The sequence below is a fragment of the Diadema setosum genome, chromosome 10 (assembly GCF_964275005.1).
Source record: "Diadema setosum chromosome 10, eeDiaSeto1, whole genome shotgun sequence".
Taxonomy (NCBI): Eukaryota; Metazoa; Echinodermata; class Echinoidea; order Diadematoida; family Diadematidae; genus Diadema; species Diadema setosum.
Genome location: NC_092694.1, coordinates 8,426,883 through 8,447,919, shown reverse-complemented (window position 1 = coordinate 8,447,919; position 21,037 = coordinate 8,426,883). Strand labels below are relative to the sequence as shown.

The window sequence follows — 21,037 nt, the reverse complement described above, 5'->3', positions numbered from 1 at the left end:
TGAAAGGCAAATTTGTACTGCAAATTGCAGGAACAAATGTTCCCTCTACACTTAAGCGGTAAACTCTCAAAGAGATTACTGAAGCATAATTCTCCTGAGCCGTGCAAAATCAAGTCACAGTATTTAAAATCTTAAACAAATATTGATTGATCTCTAATTAGAGCTTTAAAAGAAATAATAAAAACAGGTGAGCTATCTACTGTGTATTATATGATGGCTGTATACAATGCCTGTCAGGACATTTACACGTGTTGGGTGTCAGCAACGGTACGACACTTAAGATAAAAGGTAGACATCACACCACTTGTGTTTACAGTCTGACAAACAGTTTTTCATTTTTCAGTTCCTCAGTCTTGGGTCTCGAATCCAAATTCTGACTGGCTGTGGAACATTGTGTAACATTTAAACTTTTTTGTTTTCATTTTTCTTCCTTTTTTTTTTCAGCACAAGCTACTCAGCAATGACTGTACAATGTACATTCAAAATCATGACATTCTTTGAATTGAGTTGTTTTGATAGGGAACTGACTGATAATTTATGCAATGGATAGATTGTCACAGAACTCACCTCATTCTACACTGAACTGACCTCAAACACAATTTTTTATGTAAAAAAAAAAAAGAAGAAGAAGAAGAAGGCATACGACTATTTGGATAGTAATGTACAGATATATGTGCAATACAGAGAGGAACCCACTGTATGGAAACTCAATTGCAGAAATGATCATCCTCAACTCCACCTTGCTTTGCATGGGTGCACAGTCTAACAATGAACCCCGATACAATATGTACATTCATATTTATGATTTGGAGTGTATGTTTTCTTTTCTACGTATGTTGATTGGAATTCATACATTTGTACATGTAAGTATTAAAACGATCAATAGTAGTCTTCAATAGTGTACTCATCTTTTTTTCTTCAAAATGTTGATTTAATATTTCATTTTCAAACAAAGTTTTGTTGGATTAAAAAAAACTGAAGTAGGGGCTACACATACTGTACATGTTTGCTTGGCCTTTTCTTTAATAGAGTCTGTAAGTTGCAACAATTCAAGCTTACTACATTAAGTAAAGAACCTCATGAATATACTGTAATCCCTCTCAACAATTCTTTTTCTTGTTTTGCCTTATTTCCTACAAGGTCTGTGAAGTGTTATTTTCATCAAGCTACATAATTTGTACACCATTGCACAATCCTGCTTTATACAGGCCCCACTGCATTGTAAATTGTAGAGCTCATTATCAAAAGATTGTTTGTGTGAATGTTATTAAATATGTTCTGGGTGGATGCATGAATGTTAAGTGTAAAAATAAATAAAACTAAATCAAATGAAGAGACAAGCTCGTACATTGCTTCATGTGTGACAATACACATAATGTACCTGCATTATAATGTGCATACAAAACATAGCGAGCATGTATTATCACAGTGTAATACAGAATCTAATTATGAGTGTGTTATTATCACTCACTGCCACTGCCTGATGACAAATAATTGATTCCAGGGACTGCTGACCCTCTAGACAATTTAGTCACTTAATTGGCAGTAAGGCCAAAAACATTGATTACTCACTGTACCCAGTACTCATAAGCACTGTGCAGTTTGCAGCCACGATGCAGCTTGATCAGTGATGTGTACACAGCAGTACAAAAATGGAAATTAGGAACTGTAATAAGCATACATCAATGTTGTTGTGTACCCTGCCCACAATTGAGCTGTTGGAAAAAGTTAACATTCACATAACTAACAGTGTACATGATACAACATCTTATTTCTCCAGATATGCATTCACTTTTATTGGAAACTGAAATATGTATATTTGACCCTACTTGTATATTAAATATCGCCACAAGGGGAGTTAATTATTATCATGCTTGTATTATTTAATATGACCACTGAAATGTTTACATTTGTACATTTGAATTTCTTCATCACTACAATCTCTTTCAAATTGTACCACACAGAAGAAATCCAATGTATCCTGTACAATTACCGACAGTACAGTCAGTCCGCAGCACGTATGCTAATGAGCCGATCCGGCAAGATTTATTCAGCACTCTCGTTGACGATCTTTGCGGTCAAAAGGTGTCTCGTCGTGCGAGATTTTGCGAGACTTTGATAGGGCTATGGTTTTCACAGTGTAGCGACTTGTATACATTCGTCATGGCTACAAGTCACGGTAAATTGTTCTTCAGACTTTGATCTTTATTTTGATACTAAATTTGCGTATAACATCGGATCTTATCACGACTATATATAATCAGTTGAATTTGCGTAAATTTTACCTGCTTTTCACAGAAGATTTTGTCGTCTAAAGTTCTTTTTTGGTTCCTGACCGGATTAAGAAACTGTTGTTTCTGATTTTGTTTTTTTCGTAGAGAGGAAACTTAGATGCTCATCATATATTGGAGTCAAGGAGACGCAAGCATGATTTATACTAGTTTTACCGTTTTGAAATGTCTGTAAAAAATTGTTCTTCAGACTTTGATCTTTATTTTGATACTAAATTTGCGTATAACATCGGATCTTATCACGACTATATATAATCAGTTGAATTTGCGTAAATTTTACCTGCTTTTCACGGAAGATTTTGTGGAAGATTATCACGACTAGATATATAATCAGTTGAATTTGCGTAAATTTCACCTGCTTTTCACGGAAGATTTTGTCGTCTAAAGTTCCTTTTTGGTTCTTGACCGGATTAAGAAACTGTTGTTTCTGATTTTGATTTTTTCGTAGAGAGGAAACTTAGATGCTCATCATATATTGGAGTCAAGGAGACGCATGCATGATTTATACTAGTTTTTCCGTTTTGAAATGTCTGTAAAATTCACTCATAAGCCGGAAGTATGCTCAACACAAAGTGTACAGTGGCGCGAAAGAGCTCTCTCATTGGACAGTGCTTGCATTCAGCGCTTGAACTACACGCGTGCCAAGAAACCGCAAGTGGCATGAAACCGTTATGTAGCAGCGTAATGACGTAATGCAAGCGCTGAATGCAAGCGCTGTCCAATGAGAGAGCTTACTCTTGGGGCAAGTCCATGAAAAAAGTTACCTCGGGGTGAAAAAATAAATTTCACAGACTTTAACTGAATTTATGTTCAAAGTATTCAGAAAAGCCTATATTTAGATAAATATAAAGAAAATTTGGGGAAAATCTAGCGAAACTGATTTTTTTACCATGTCAAACTAAATTTAGCTTCATTTTGAATGTAGTGCTCAAAAGCACTGTTTTACACACATTTTATTAAAGAGCGAAAAATTAGAATGTTTAAGCCCATCTTGCCTGCATTTTATTTTTTTTTCTACTGTCCATGGAACGCAATAAATGAAACAAAAAGAATTTTTCAAAAATATATTATATTAAGAAAATCACAGCGTATTGAAATTTGGTGATTTCTACCTTTTTGAAAGTGTAATGTCCGTGACGTTTTAGGTATAAAAGTTTTTGTACAGAGATTTAAATTGATCCAAGTAAGTTAAAATTTGGTTTGCAAAGCTAGAATATGGTGTTACACAAGATTACAAATTAAATTTTGAAACACACGAATACTTTTCCAGTAAAATGCGTCACGGACATTACAATGTTATAAATCCCATAGACGTCACGGACATTACTAAGTATCAAACATTTAGAAATACTTCTTAAAAATGCTGAAGTTTTGTGTTTAAACAATGTTTTTCTGATTATTAATCAATCTGTTACACAAGACTATCAATTAAATTTTGAAACACATGAATACTTTTCCAGTAAAATGCGTCACGGACATTACAATGTTATAAATCCCATAGACGTCACGGACATTACGAAGTATGAAAAATTTAGAAATACCTGTTAATAATGATGAAGTTTTCTAATACTGCCTGTACATTGTAATCTTTCTTTGTTAGTGTGAATGTGTGTGTGGGGGGGGGGGGGGCATGTATGGGGGGGGGGGGTAATACCTTGTTCATCAAATCTTTACCCTTGCCTTTAATCTGTTTCTACTTTCATTATCTCACCAACCTGCAGTTGGGTCGTTCGTTTGAGTCAAGTTCTTAACTAAAAAGTCATTGAAATATTTTGTTTCTCAAATCACTGCAGTTCATGGAGATGGATGTACTGTTACATTCATGAAAAGACAGGGTACATCTAATCTGTTCGTCTATAGCAATGAAGAAGTCTTTCATCGAGAAGACAGATTATTGAGTGTCTGTCTTCTCTAACAATGGACAATCGAAATAGATGTTTCTTTAAACAAAACTTTGAAGCTGAATAACTAAACTTTTTTACAAAATAGCAGTAGCAGTAGCTCACAATCTACCCTGTAGAAGAATTACATCTAGGCATTTTTTGCTTTGGTTATGTGTTCTCTTAACTGTACTTAATTTTGTGGTATAATGAACCACTTAAATTAGTCTGTATTGTACCATGATTGTACATTCATGTTTATTATTGCCACTTATTAAAGAAAATCATGTATCAAAGAAATGTTATATGTTGTAAAGCTAGCTCATACAAAAAAGCAGAAAGAACTAAACAAAGAGTTAATCACTTATTATGTTCAAGGTTCATCAAAGGTATAATATCTGTAACATCCATAGGCTTGTTCCTATGCATATAAGAAAGTTGTACATGTATCATCAATATCATTCGAATATCAGAGATAAATATCAATATTACTGATTATGTATTCTTCATGTTATGATTTACTTATAAATGAAGATTGTTTCATTTGTCAGTATTGAGCCATTGTTTGATATCATTCATTTTTGTATTATTACATTGCATCATTCATATACACAACATGTTTATTTTTACCTTGGAAGGTGAAAAGAGAAGACATAAATATTTCAGAGAAATTGTTTAAAGTTGACATGATTTATTTCATGGCATTGTATGTTTTAAAAAATGAGAAAAAATGAGAACAAAAGAAAAAGAAAGTAAGTAACAGACTGATATTTCATATATTTTCAAAGTGCATAAGATTGTAATGTCCGTGACGTTTTAAGACTTTTCTCTTTGAGTTTTCTTTTCAGTTTAAGTTTTAGGGATTGCTTCAATGACAGTAGAAGACATACCATGTAGAATAGTCTAAATTGTGAAAGTACTTTCATTTCACCATATCTATATACATTTATTAAATAATATTGAGTTGTTTATTGTTGCCATGGAAACTGAAAAACATTGTTTATTTCACAGAATGGACTAAAAAGTATCTTTATGTACCCTACAGTCATTTGGCTTCAGAAAAAGTAGAAAAAATAGTTTTTCACTAGCCTTAATTTCAGTTTTTAATAAGTGGACAAAAGTGTAATGTCCGTGACGCTCAAAATGTAATGTCCGTGACGCCAGATTTCTTTCCATCATTGTCATTTGAAACACTTTTTAATTTGAATTTGTTTAAAATATGTTACAGCAATATCAAAACATTCATTGTAAAGGAAAAATGTCTTATTAAGATGATTAAACTCACAGAGTTTGTAAACTATTTGTTGGCATGTAAAGAGTTGTGTCCAAAAAATGTAATGTCCGTGACGCACAACATTTTCTGGCATAATTAAACAACGATTGTATATTTTTTTCCTATATTCACAGTGTTGTTTTATCTAGATGAGTGGTGTGCGATCACCAAGTATTAGCTTCAAATAAATGTTTTCTCTTTTAAAACTAACCTCATAAAGTGTCAAAAAATGTCTGAAATGTAATGTCCGTGACGCTGGACTTGCCCCTTGAGATTGCACGGTTTCAAGCTGATCAGCACTGACATCGATGTATATTTTACTGGTTCCTGACCGGATTAAGCAACAAATTGTTAAGATATTTACATGGATACAAAGATTAGGAGATGGACTACCAAATAAAGCATTTTCATTGAGACGCAAGGTGAATTTGGTATTTTTTTGACGTCTTGAACGTGTACTGCAGGAATTACTTTTTTCCTCATTTTTCAAGCTCTAATTACGCTATGATATTTTTCATTTACAATAATTTGAGTAACAGGTGATGATAGTTTACATATTTTCCTTGAATTTGATACCAAATTTGTGAACATAAGGTGTATTTTTGTTGCCGAAAGCCCAAGGACAAAATCCCCTTACGCAGCTCATTACGTATGCAAGCCTAGAGCGGGCTTTTGCATACGAGTTGAATAAATACGAGCGAATTATCGGGTGCTGCGGACTGACTGAGTACTTTGGGCAAGAAAAGGTACTGTAGAATAGTACACACATGTTTTTTAAACTGTTCAGTAAAAAGGAAGAATATATTCATTACTGGATTTTCAAAGACAATCCAGGGGGTTTAGGGCCCAGCCCAAGTTGGACTAGCAAAAGGTTTGATACAGAATGGTAAACCCTTTCATATGTTTCAGCATCTCAAAGACTTCATTACAATCCAACATTGGCTACCAAATAGCAAACCATTGCATTAAACATTGCCAGGTGCCTGTAATATAACCAATACAGTGTAGCAATTCAATTTTTCACGTTTTACTCCCCGAATACCTGCACTTGTTTGGCATGCATGGGTTGCTGTAAATTTCCTGCTCAGATGCCCACTGATTTCTTTTAACTGTAACCGCTACTACTATTAACACTGACCAATTCAGTGCTTATTTCAGTTCGGGAAACCCACTCACAAGGGGGGCCCCTCCTTATAAGTAACCCGTCCCCCTTATAAGTAACCCCGTCCCCCTTATAAGTAACCCCCGGGGCACCCCTTATAAGGAGTCTTCACGCTGTTTTGCAATGCAACGCGAAAATGAAAGGACTGCGGCAATTCGCTTGATTATGTCCATAAAGCTTCACAAGTTTCCTAGTTACTCACGAAATTTGAGCAAAATTGGTTTGAGGCATCATATCTAAAATCATGGATTTAAATGCGATGTCAAACGACCCATGCGAATGCTGAAATGCGAGCGATTACTGGCGTGAGTGTCGCCAGGCGCGGCGGCGCGGCGATGCTTGAGTGCAGACGTGGCGACTGAGTACGGAGGTCAGTCGCCACGTCTGCACTCAAACATTGCCGCGCCGCCGCGCCTGGCGACACTCACGCCAGTAATCGCTCGCATTTCAGCATTCGCATGGGTCGTTTGACATCGCATTTAAATCCATGATTTTAGATATGATGCCTCAAACCGATTTTGCTCAAATTTCGTGAGTAACTAGGAAACTTGTGAAGCTTTATGGACATAATCAAGCGAATTGCCGCAGTCCTTTCATTTTCGCGTTGCATTGCAAAAAAGCGTGGAGACTCCTTATAAGGGGTGCCCCGGGGGTTACTTATAAGGGGGACGGGTTACTTATAAGGAGGGGCCCCCCTTGTGAGTGGGTTTCCCGAACTGATTTATGGTGATGAAGGCAAGTCAATGAGTTGCAAACAAAAAAAAAAAGAAAAAAAAGAAAAAAAAAAAAAGATTTACTAAATTAAATGTTGTTTGGTTTTGAGTTTTTTTTTTTTGCTGTCAAAAACAGAAAATAGTCTGTGCATGTACTCGCCTTGCATTATTCTACGGAGAAGAAAATGAATATTACCTGTACAGGTAATGAACATGTACGCTGGTACTTTCAGCAATTACAGTCTGGTTGTACAATGTACCTGCATTTTGCACTACAGTTACTGAAATGCACTGAAAGTAACAAAACTCTTCCGGGCAGTGCTGGCATGAAAATTGTTGGGGGTACCAACTACACGAATGAATGTACAGTACACTTTGTGACTTTGCTTTGATATTGATAAAATGAACAGTTCCAGGTGATACCTGCATTTGGTGTGAAGTTGCGCATACTCGTATTCAGTTTCTAGCAATGGGGTCCACGTACTAAGTATACACAGCCCTATCGCCACAAAGCAAGTCACAACATAGTCTGGTTGGGCTAGGTCCATGACAACCTCCAATTTTTCAAAATTCTAGCTTAGCCACAACAATCACTGAAATATTTGTATGCCTCCTTCATCCATCCCCCACTGCCACAATTCAAGGTGCATGGTTCCAGTGTTTTAGTCAAATGCGTACGCGGGCGCACGGCGCAGGTTTCCTACAGAGACCTACGCTATCGACTCCTCTTTAGCGCTTACGCTTTGGCCCAATTTCCCGAGTCCGAAGAAGTCCGATCCACTGTAGTCAGTGGTCCGATCACAGTTCGGCTCATGATTCGGCTGAGGGGGATGACAGCTTTAGCAAACTTCTTTTGTGATGTCATATTAACAAGCACATATGCACGCACCCTGGCATTACTACAGACTGCGCGATGTGCAGAGAAGACAACGAAGGCAACGTTACTTAGCAACACAGACACACTTCACTCTTGATGACAGCCCAACTTCGGTAATCTTCGTATCAGTGCTAACGATGATCGGCAGTATCATCAACAGCGCCCTCTACACTACCGGGACTATGCCCCTTTCAAGCAAACGACCAGTGCATGCAAGGCATACTATGTGTGCATCTGGTGGCTGCCTGTACAGCAAATCTGTATTTGAAACTGTGTAGAAACCATCGAAGGTGCAGTAGCACTAACAGACGGATTGGGAGTTAAAGATTTTTGTGGACCTTTTTTAGGTCATCATTTAACATTTCCTCTGCAACAGGTTAATTACCGGTAGTGATCCCCTCCTTGGGATGGAATAGAGTATTGACTGAATGACAATATTGAAATAGAGTACATGTACTGGCTGAATGATAGAAGTAGGAGGGGTGATCACATGAGAGCTACATGTATCTGGGCTCAACTACAGAATCAGGAGTGTGATGAAATGAATGAACACACCTGAGTGAATGAAGAAAGAATGAAGGTGACAAAATATTGAATGAAGGTGACAAAGTATTAACTGAATGAATCAATAGAGTATTGGCTGAATGATAGAAGTAGGAGGGGTGATCATATAATGAGAGCTATCTGGGCTCAACTGTTTAAAGGCATTATATAGACCCGGTGGTTAAGTCGAATGCTACGCGGGCGCACAGCGCAGGTTTCTTACAGAGACCAATGCTACATGTACATGTAGATCTACTCCTCTTAGGCGCTTACGCTGTGACCCATTTCCAGGAGTCCGAAGAAGTCCGATCCACTGTAGTCAGTGGTCCGATCACAGTTCGGCTCATGATTCGGCTGATGATGACAGGTTCAGCAAACTTCTTCTGTGACGTCATACTAAGAAGCGCGCATCACTACAGACTGCGTGACAAGCAGAAGACAATTAAAGCGAAGTTACCTAGCAACACCTACGCGCTTTACTCTTGATGACTGCTCAATTTCGGCACACTTCGTATCATGCCAACGGTGATCAGCAGTATCATCCAACAGTGCCCCCCGCAACCACCGGGTCTATGTGCCTTTAAAAGAATCAGGAGTGAGAGTGAGACAGAATGAATGAACACACAGCTGAGTAAATGAAGAAAGAATGAAGGTGACAAAACTGATCAAGAGGAACTAGGTACATTCATATTGTTGTATCTGAAGCAATGACCATGGGGGTGACAACTGAACTGAAATACATGCTAGACTGCAAGGCAGTGCTAAAAAGCAAACTACTGCAAATTAATACAAGGTCTAGACAGACAACAAAGGGAGAGCACACAAGATACAGCAAAGATAGCTGACAAAATGGTCCTACAGTCATTATAGATATTAATAATTTTGTCAAGGACAAAGGACATAATGTTGTAGCTATGTCCTCTGTAACACAGTAATTAGTGACCCCCTTTATCTACATAATATCATATGAAGGCATCCAACACATATCAAATTACTATCGAACCTGCAGTGCGTGAAACCACTTGTAGGGACTCAAATTTGCATGCGCTGCTCGGTTTGGGTATTAACCTAGCCCGACCAGACGCTACGTACGTACAGCGACTGGGCTGTCTTAGTTAGGTATTAACCCAAATTTGCCCAACGCACCTGTGTAAACAAATACCACAGTGGCCCAGCACTGTTTACGACTCATGCGAGAATGTTTTTGATTTCGAATGGATTTCAGGTGGCAGATTAACAAAGTTTTTTAAACACGATGATGTAGATGATGCACAACGCATCCTACATTGAGGTGTGTTTATAACACAGCCGCTAATAATACATGGCACGCTATGGGCGGCGAACTACATTCAGTGCCTATCGTTAGTTCGCCAACCCGGGAGTGCATAGGAAATACACGCAAGTAGCGACTAGACTATACAGTACTAGTCAGTAGGCCTAATCAATTAAGAGTCTATCTTTTCACAAAACAGCTAACGTTAGACTAGAAAGCCAGGGCTCAGGAGTGCCTGAGGAGGAGAGATTCCATATCAGTCGACTATCGAGCAAGATCTGGTCGTCGGGGATAGGTTTCATGGAGACTGCACCTGATCTGGGTTGGCTTCACCATGTTCACGGAATCCCCTCTAACAGTTACCAACACTGCAGCAGTCTGCAGTTGGAGGAGAGCCGATAAAGTCAAAAAATGATAAAAGACGGCAAAATCGTGAAATAGGCCCCACCGCAGTGCGCGTGCACCCGTGCGTTAGCAAGCAAGGGGGTGGGTCTAACCCCGGGACGCTCCGTGTACACAGTTATACACTGTGGGAGGCGTGTTGGGGCTGGTCGCAGTTAGGGTAGGTCCTACTACCTAGGGTTAGGGTTAGGGTTAGTACTTAGGGTTAAGGGTTAGGTAGGGTTGTATTTATATCAATATGGTTAAATTGGCCGTAACTGTTACAGTGTAGGGCGTTGTATTAGTACGGACACGCAGTGGTGGGGCTTATTTCACAAGTAGGCCTATGCCTAAAAGACTCCTCATGACCATGAATGGCATGATGACAGACAGATTTTTCTGTCTCAACAGTTTAAGCAGGGACCCCCCCCCCCCCCCAAGCCCGGGCCCTCACCTCCTCCTCCCCCCCCCCCCCCCCCCCCCCCCCCCCCGCCCATATCCCAAAGTTGAGCTGGTTTCCCCGGACTGATAATGTGTTAGGCCCTACTCACATTTAATAACTCCAGGCAGGTCCAGGATTAGAAGTATAACGTTAGGTTAAACTTTACTGTGTTGTAGACAATCTAGAAACCTGACATTTGATGTGGTGAGTCATGAGCTTGCTTGCTCATAGCTCAGCTCATTCTGTTCAGCCATCTACCATGTCTTTAATACAATACTTACCAAAAGAATGCGATTCGGTCGCCCAAACCATTCTTTACATGACGATCCAAAACGTTGTAGCAGACGTTCGTCGTCGCTCCCTCTAACCACTTAACGAAAACTTTCCCATCATTGACGTTGAAGTTGTACTGCAGGAATTTCCCCGGGGTTGGTGGGGTCTTGAAATAAAACTGCTTGGCTATTTCACTCCAAAACGCCTCCGGGTCTTGGATTGATTGCTCGTAAAGCTCTTTGTATTGTGGAAGCGACTTTACGTGAGCATTTTTCTGCAAATCACCGTTGGGATTATAGAGCTCAGTTTTTTGGTCGCCACTTTCGCTCGCCATGACTGCCAAATCACCTCTAAAATCGAGCCAACACGGTCAACGGTACCAGGGATCGGGATAGTAGTGTTCGTATTGATCTAGTTATATCGTACTAGACTCTTTGTCACACACACTACACATGTACAAGCGTGTGGATAACAATACGTGCTGCAGCAATGAAATGCCTAACGCGTTAGGTATGCGCATATGCATGGGACTCGGCAGTTCAACGGAGTACAAGTCAGGTGGTTTTGTGGTCTGCGTAGCTGCGGCTGATCAGGCGAGGTGAGCGAGCCACACGCTGTCCCAGGGTTGGGTCGCTAGTGTCGGGTGATTCTGGTCGATGGACGCACCACGGTCGTCACAGTGCCGTATTTTAATATACGGCACTGGGTCGTCAATATAAAGAGCGTCCTCTTGTGGGCATGGGGAGTTTTGCCTTTACTGCTGTCTTGTAAACCAGTATAGATAGTCTAAAACACTACATTTCAACTCACTGTTCAACATAATTTATCACAAAACTTGCAATTGATTTCAGCTTGCGATGAATAGCAAACATCCATTTGTATGAAGATCCATATCAAATTGCAATCAATCTGTATAAATTGTCTTGACTTTACAACGCTGACACAATAAATATAGGCCTACACTGTACCTAACTTTTGTATCAATTTGCCTTACAAAATGAAGAGTTTGTTTGCAAAAACTGATAAGTCCATTTTTGAAGATTTTGAAGTATGGTCTCTGTCATAAAGTACAAAATAATACCTTTAAAATGATATATTGGTCACTACATATAAAGGTAAATTTTTGAAGTTATGGTCAAAAGAAGCAAAAATTTTCTTATTATTCTCTGTATTTTTCTTGACCTTTAATCGCAAATATCTCCATTTAGCAAATATGGACTTATCGTTTTTTGCGAACAAACTCTTCAAATATTAATCTTCAGTCACCTTTTCACTTCAATGGTAAAGAATCACATTTCCTCTATAAATCATCGAGGTGTATCCCTCACACCTCTCTGTTTGATGTAAAAAAAAGATGACTGCTTAAAATTTCAAATAAGATTTGTGATCAACCCTAAAAGTTGATATTCATATTAATCACAACTCATTTATAAGATTACATATTGAATTCAGTTGCATATGAAGAGTTTGTTTGCAAAAACCGATAAGTCCATATTTGCCAAATGGAGATATTTGCAATTAAAGGTCAAGAAAAATAAAGAGAATAATAAGAAAATTTTTGCTTCTTTTGACCATAACTTTAAAAATGTACCATACCTTTATATGTAGTGACCAATATATCATTTAAAAGGTATTTATGTCTTGTCGCGTACACTGAATCACCGCTACGAGTAAAAAGAGTCCAGAAGCTAGACTACTCTCAGTCCTGCCACTGGTCAGTTTCCAGAGGGCCCTGTCATGGTTGTTATTAATTCTTTTTTCCCATATTTCCAGGTCCCCACCTATGCACATCCCGGGGTTGAAAAGGACGTTAATGTAAAACGTCTCTCTCCACTAATGGGGATCAAATACTGGGGTTTAGTCCAGACCAAGAACATTCTACTAAAATCAATCATTGCCTATAAACACACACACACACACACACACACACACACACACACACACACACACCACAGTCACAAAAGTGGACTCATTCAAAGTAAGAAACAGGACATACCAATTGGTGGACGGTCTCTCCAATCACTGTGGGACTTTTTTCTGTTAATTTCTACTGGAAAATTTTTTTTTGATTTTTTTTTTTTTTTTTTTTTGGGGGGGGGGGGGGTGAGTGATTTCATTTGTGGTTGGGTGCAATGATAAATGTTTGGATGTGACTGTATCCAATCTCCCGCCCCTTTTTGCAGTAGACATTCATACATTTTCAGCCCAACTACCTCAACTGTTGACCTTCTCTGTATTTTTATCCCAAGCTAAGGCTGAATTGTTTTATGATGTGAATACAATTGTACAATTTTACAGAGGTTTTAAGACTTTCTTTCCAGTAAAGACATTTTCCAGCATTTGATCACTTCATGTACTCTGGGCATACCGTGGCAAATTATTAAATAAATTTTCACTAAGATGTTAAAAATATGGTATCTTAACAAGGTCAACATAATGCCTATGAGACCCTTTTGTGCAAAAGGAGTCCAGGGCAATTACCCTCTATAGGCAATTATCCCAGACCCTTCCCACGACCCTAACCCTAATCCTAATCCTGAACCTAATCCTAACCCTAACCCAAACTCTAACCCTAGATCTAACCATAATCTTAATTACTAGCTAACCAGTATGTAGCCAGGGGTATTATTGGTTTTGTATGTGTGTGTGTTTTGGGAGGGAGGGTAATTGTCCCTGATACAGTGCAAAAGAATAAAACATGTGGTACATTATACATCATAGCGAATTGAATCAAAATAGAAATAGTAGTAGAAGTAGTAGTAAGGATAAGTACATTATACTCTTCGGTGAAATAGGAAATGTTTGCATGCATTTCAATCTCACAAATTTCTCGAGCCAAGATTTGCAAAATTAAAATGCATGTGAAAGTTCTTGCCTGCTCTGTATGCATTGAATGCCAGTTGCAATTTGCGAAAAATTCATGTAACAAACATTACTTCTTGCTCAACACTACACAGTTTATGAAGAGTTTTCTTGCAAAGCGAGCTAAATCCATGTAGATAAAGCTGCTAAAAACAGAGAAATAATAAGAAAATACAGAATATCTTTAATCATAACTTCTGGAAAATCCTTTGTTATGTCACTAGTGAGGTATTAATCAAAAGGTTTAATTTCATTTCATTTCATTTCATTTATTTCCACATTAAAAACAACAATCATTACATTAAAGTCATAATACTTTTGCTCTATATCTGATGATGGACTTACATTAGAATGTTTAAAAATGGCACTTAGTTCATTTTTGCAATAAATCTCTTCATATATTAAATATATGAAGAGTTTGTTTGCAAAAACCGATAAGTCCATATATGCCAAATGGAGATATTTGCGATTAAAGGTCAAGAAAAATAAAGAGAATAATAAGAAAATTTTTCTTCTTTTTGCCATAACTTCAAAAATGTACCTTTAAATGAAGTGATCAATATATCATTTAAAAGGTATTATTTTGTACTTTATGACAGAGACCGTACTTCAAAATCTTCAAAAATGGACTTATCGGTTTTTGCGAACAAACTCTTCATATATTCATTATGTATGTTAATGTGTGTATTTCTATACATAAGCTTATATAACCACTTTTATGACATAATGGGTTATAATATATATATTAGTATATATATATATATATATATATATATATATATAGAATGAGATAAAGTTGCATTATGATAGAAACGTATGTTTTGAAATCAAATATTGCATATTTTAATTTGTGTATAAATGTATTTTTATGGTTAATTTGTTTGTGATTATGTAACTGTACTTGTCGAGTGTGTTTTAACTAGGTAAGATGCATTTGCATGTTTTTCTGTATTGTCCTTTGTCTTTGCCTTGCGCCTCCTGTTTAATCCAGGAGACAACATATGCCTTTCATGTTACATTGTTTATTGATATAATAAAGAATGTTGAACAACAACATATACATTATTATATATATCTATATATGTGTATGTGTGTGTGTGTGTGTGTGTGTGTTCATGTAATTTGCTGTACATACCAAATTTGTAACTAGCTTCATTTAGATGGATGTGTGCATAAGCATTATGATATATTATTGTTTAGAGCACTACTGTACAACTAGAATTTTTTTTCCTCTTTAATGCTTGCAGCATACATGGAAAACCCATTTTTTGTGGCAGCAGGTTCCACCAACATATTGATGAAGTGCATTTAACTTGTTATCGCGGGGGGGGGGGGGGGGGGGTGCTCAGTCCCCCCCAACACACTTTTTGCGCACCCTACAAAGGAATACGTAAGGTGTCATCACTTTGGGCCCCCGCCCCCACTTTTGTTTTTTTGACCTGGAAGTACGTAAGTGGCACTAAAAAGAAATAGATAGAGATCTTGAAGTGTGAGCGCAATAAGAAGACCTTCTTTTTTTTTTTTTGCTTGTCAGCTGAAGAAACCCGGAAGTGGAAGGGGAGAGATGACTTATGAAAACGCTCCGCCGCGCCCGGATTGTTACAGTACAGTGTATTGCACTTCATTCTATGCTGTTATTGTTACATGTATTTCTTTCATGAAACAGTTTCCAGGACATGGTGGAGTGTGACAACTGAGAAGTACTAATATGTGTGTTACTGAAATGGTAGATACGTATGATAGATTTGGTTACATGGCCTACAGTGTGCATGAGGATTTTATGTACAGTATACAGCAACTATTGATTTGTATGTGTGTGGTTGTTTGCATACATACAGTGTCTGTGAATATTACTTCGAAAATTACACAGTAATGAGAAAGTCAGGACACAAAAATGGGAATCTTGATGTCTTACAGTAGCAGGTCTCCATGATTTTATTTCAATTAACCATTCAAATTCAAGACTTGGATACAAAAGTTGTCATGATTCTGATGTGACACATTTTACATGATTTTTTTTTTTTTTTTTTTTGGGGGGGGGGGGGCAAATCAAGACACTGAAGTCAGAATTCATGAAGGTGGTACAATTGAAACATGCTGCCCTACTTTGGCAAAAGGAAGCAAGTGACAAAAGTGACATTTCTCGTAAAAGAGCAAAATGTGTCATTTACACTGACGACTGACGTCAATGGACTATCATGATGTCTTATCTAATATATCTCTTATTAGGATGAGTGTCTCTGCATGAAACTTGGCCTGGAAGAGCTCATTATGTGAATTATGAAAACATCAATAACTCAAATTCGGATGGTATGTCACTTGCTTCCTTTTGCCAAAGTAGGGCAGCATGGTTTAAACCATGGACAATTTGTATGGAACGCCACGTGTCGCATGGCCTATTTCGTTATGAAATCAGTGATTTTGTCGACGAAATGATCATTTTGTTTTGTTAATGAAATTAACTTTTAGTCAACGAAGTAATGATTTTGTCGATGAAATTACTGATTTGAAACAAAATAGGCCTTGCGACACTTGGCGCTCCATACAAATTGACCATGGTTTAAACCATGGTTTCAATTGTACCACCTTTGTGAATTCGGGCCTGATACACTGTTATGACTGCTAATAACACAATGTACAGAATAAAGTTTTCATTTTGGAAACAGGTGGGAGTACAAAATACCAAGGCAAACTTTGACACTGCTCTGAATCTGACATAAATAAATTGTACAATTTTCCCCGTCTTTTCGGGGAGGGGCTACAAAAATCAAGGCACATTATGATATTGTTACGACTCTCCTATTGACAAATTACATCATGTAAGACTTCGGGGGTTAAAGTCTAAGGCACATCTGATTCAGGAAAGGCTATACACACTTCCAACAAAATAGGTGTTTTTTGTTGCACTTATGGATAATACTGAAAACTTTTACATTACCGAACACATAATGTTGTTTATATCTGAGTCTTAACACAATCTTTGCGGAATGTATACAAGACTATCTTTCAATGGCAGGGAAACTCACCTACCGTAAAATTGTGACCATGCATCACAAAACAAACAAAAAGTCGCATCCCTTAATCTTATGTGAGGACTCAAAACAGGTGAAATGGGTCAACTAAGTCAATCTTGAGTTTTTCATATTTTGTGAAAGAGCTATCTTTCTTCTTCAGTATTCTTTAATTTGGGCTCATTATACGAATGTGTTTTCAGTAGTTTTTCTACAACCCCTTTTTTGGGGAGAGTAGAATGATCAGGTAGGTATGTCTTGAGGCCCCTTTTCATTTCTTGAAATCCTTTGTACTCTCTTCACTTTCAAGTCTAATAACTTTTGAAAGGATAATGCTACTGTTTTGAAATTTGGCATTAATCATGGACAGAATGTGTGAATAAAAGATGCTCAATTTCAGCTTAAATCCCTTCATTGTTGTTGCTGCAGTGGTTGACATCCTGTGTTTTGTCCCTTTCATCTCACATCTAGTGCGGCTTAGTGAAAGATTAAGCGCTTGAATAGACCCTATACTTCAAAGCCTCTTTTCTAAGTTTACACTTTTCCAGAGTGTGTGCTTTTTCCCAGTATTTAGGTAGGTTAGGGGAGTTCATTTGAATTGAGTTATACATCATTTCAAAGCTTAGAGTCTGCTCTTTCAGAATCTGCCCTTAACTAAAAATCCACATCTGGTGACTTTTTGTTGGTTTTGTGGTGCAGGGTCACAATTCATAAAAATCCATTTTCTGACTTTAAAACGGGATTTTTTTTTTAATTCTTGAAAGCCCTATGTGTATTATTCGCAGTATCCACATATGAATGGTAGTGGTTTTTATTTTGGTGGTAGTCATCACTGGATTAAACAAGGGAAAAAAATAAAACAAAAATGAAGAAATGATAACAAAGTCTGTGGATCTGGCATTTTCAGTGTGGTAAATTTGATATAGCCGGACAAATAAAGTATATGATTATAATTCACATAATTTGGGGGGATCTGAATTTTTACTTTGTTATGACCGAATTTCGTCATAACCGTGCTCATAACATACAAACTGTATACCACAGGTCTGATGCAGGCTGTAAGCAATAGACCTTGTGAACCTTTGACCCCAAATATTACATATAAACAATAGATTAATCATTTCACAAAACATCATGGCATAAACTGTATATTGACCACTTTGTATTCTTGGAGACCTTTTCATGGTGAGATGTTGCTATGTACAAATGCAGGAAGACCATACATTGATTAAACACTGCTAAAGCTGAAAAAGCTACCATGAAAATAGAATGGTCCCGAAGACAATTTGACATGGCAATGAATAATGGCACAGTTTTTTACAAAAATGGACAAACTGCAAAATTTCAGTCAGTTACCTTGATTTCAGGAACATACAATGTCAGCTGAAAATATACATATATTGCGTAACAAACAACTGTGACATCACATAAGGTTCTTGATCACTTTCAACTGGGTTGGGGATACGTAGGTAATCATACATGACCAACTTGACCCTTGTTTTAAACTACTAAGCAGCCATAATGATATATGCCAAGGTTAATAGGAACATATTGGAGAATTAACTAATTACTCGAAAATATTTCATGCACACAACTGATCAATACTACATACATACAAGTGCACATAGTAGGGTCAGCTTTTCCAGACATGGCAAATCAAATCATAGATGTGAAGTCAATACAGTGGAATCCTGTTATAACGATGTCTGCGGGACCGGCAGTTTTCTTTTGTTGTATCGAAATTCCATTATAAATGAACAAATAAACAATAAAACTGCATAGAGTGGATAATGATGTGGCCTGAATTTTTTACTTTGTTGCAGGTGGAATTTCCTTACAACCATGTTCGTTTTAAAGGGAGTGCACTGTACAATCATACTTGACATTCAGTTCATGAAAAAGTTTAAATAATTTACATGTAGTTCAAGAGGTGAACTCATCATCGATATCATTTCTATATTAAACAATTCCAAGCTGGGATACCTTTTACTATAGCATGATATATATATAATGACTAGATCCAAAATGCCATCTAGATCTACCAAGCATGGTAATGATGTGATTAGACAGAATGATGTGTTTGCTGTAGCAGAGGTTGCTGCACCACACAGATGATGTGTGCCTATTAACACACACACACACACTATTTTTTTTTTTAAACAGAAATTACATGCCAAGTAATCACGAAATTCATATGAAATGTAATATGATCTGTGTATATCTTATATCTTTTCTGCTATATAGAGAGGAAATTCATTCCATCCTGATTTCTGAATACAAAAATAGCCTAATGATTACATCTACACTCATGCATGCCCAATGACTGACCATTCTTACAATAAATTGAGTGTGACGAATACAAGTTTTACTGAAAGTTCTAAGGAATTTGAGATGGCAGGTGCAGGTTGACGGATGACATACATTTATAATCAGGGATGATATTGATTTGTTGAAAAAATTGGAAATCAAAATTTTTAGGTGATTTTGATACATGGAAAAAGCAAAATGTGCATAGACTTGAGAAAAAAAAAATCTGAAATCAGATTTAAATCTATGGAATATCATGCCTGCATAATGTATACTGTGTACACTCTGTACATGAGACAGCCACATCGCAACCTAGTGTAAGTATCTATATAAGCTGCATGTGTGGGAGCAGCTTACAATGTACACCACTGTTTTGTGAAAACATGAAAGTTCCAAAACTTTCTTATACACTGGTACATGTATCAGGTCCCATTCTGATGAAACTTATCTACCAATTCATTTGAAGACAATACACATATACTTGTGTTTCGCACATTTTTTAAAGACAGTCTTTCACGTTCCATTTTTTTTTCTTATATCGACTGCGACATATTGTTGATGTTGCTTTCCATATCAACAAAAACACACATTTCAGCAGTACAGCAAATCACAAACGTGTGTACACGATAAAAACAAAACAAACGAAGCTATCAAGTGCTTCGATTATATCACACTAAGGTCTCAAAAAACTGCTTCTACTCATCATACTGCGTTAAAACTCAGTTTGCATACTGGCTATAATTCATGGAAAACAAATACATGAAAATAAACAATTGATGGATTGATCGTATGATAAAGTAGGCCCTATAGTACATGTCTAAATAATCAAAACACATATCTTGGAAAGGACTGTTATACAAGTAACTGCAAATAGTGGAAGATGAAAGAGAATGTACTTTTTCTAAAGTTGCAGTACAATGTACTTACAACTGTACTGTAAACAGTGGAGTACTTTTTTTTTCTAAGTAAAAACATAGTTCTGGAAAGGGTAGAGAACCCATCTTGCCTTTACTTCATATCTGCTTGCAATACATCATGCATATTGAAAGAGGCTACCAAGAAACATATACCTGGCTGACGCGATTTGAGATGATGAGTTGTTTTGGAGTAGTTTGAGATCAATAGTAGTCGGTATACCAACTTTTATTCCAGAAGGATCCAGGTTAATTCAGTCTCAGGGACAACTCGGCCCTATTTCAGACAATTTACTTGCAGTTCCTGATAGTCATATTCTATACATAGGTGCACATTCATTTTGTATGCATGCCAAAGATCGGTTCTTTGATGCGCATGCTGTATCAACTCGGCCCGTAACTACAACTAGCCAGAATTAAAAGCGCTACCATTGTACAATGTGCTGTATAATCCAGAGGGACAACTCAGCCCTGCTGTCAAAGTGAGGCCGAATTGTCCCCCAGTCCACGTTTAATAGCAGATACAAACTTTTTTGGTTAATATTTTGCATTTCTATCCTTACCCAATGAATATCTTATTATTACAGTGTTATTCCACACATTATTAGGCATGCATACATTTGTAGCATTTGACAATTGTTCAGGCACACCAGTTACATACCTACATGTATGTAAATGTACAAATTGAATGCTGACAGTTATGACAGCATGGATACACTATATAATATGTGATATAATATGTTAATTACATTGTTTCTATTACAGACTATCAATACATGTGTATTTAATTGTCATCACTGATGTAGTGATCATTACCTGCTATAGGCCTGCACAT

The 21,037-nt window shown here is 37.2% G+C and overlaps 1 protein-coding gene across 1 annotated transcript in view; it reads right to left on the bottom strand.

Annotated features, from left to right (window-relative positions):
• Positions 1-11,442, bottom strand: part of LOC140233613 (acetyl-coenzyme A synthetase, cytoplasmic-like) — a 34,383-nt gene extending 22,941 nt beyond the window's left edge. Inside the window, exon 1 of the mRNA XM_072313713.1 lies at positions 11,117-11,442. Coding sequence (XP_072169814.1) covers positions 11,117-11,442 — 326 coding nt within the window. The remainder of the gene's footprint in view (positions 1-11,116) is intronic.
• Positions 11,443-21,037: the final 9,595 nt, after the last annotated feature.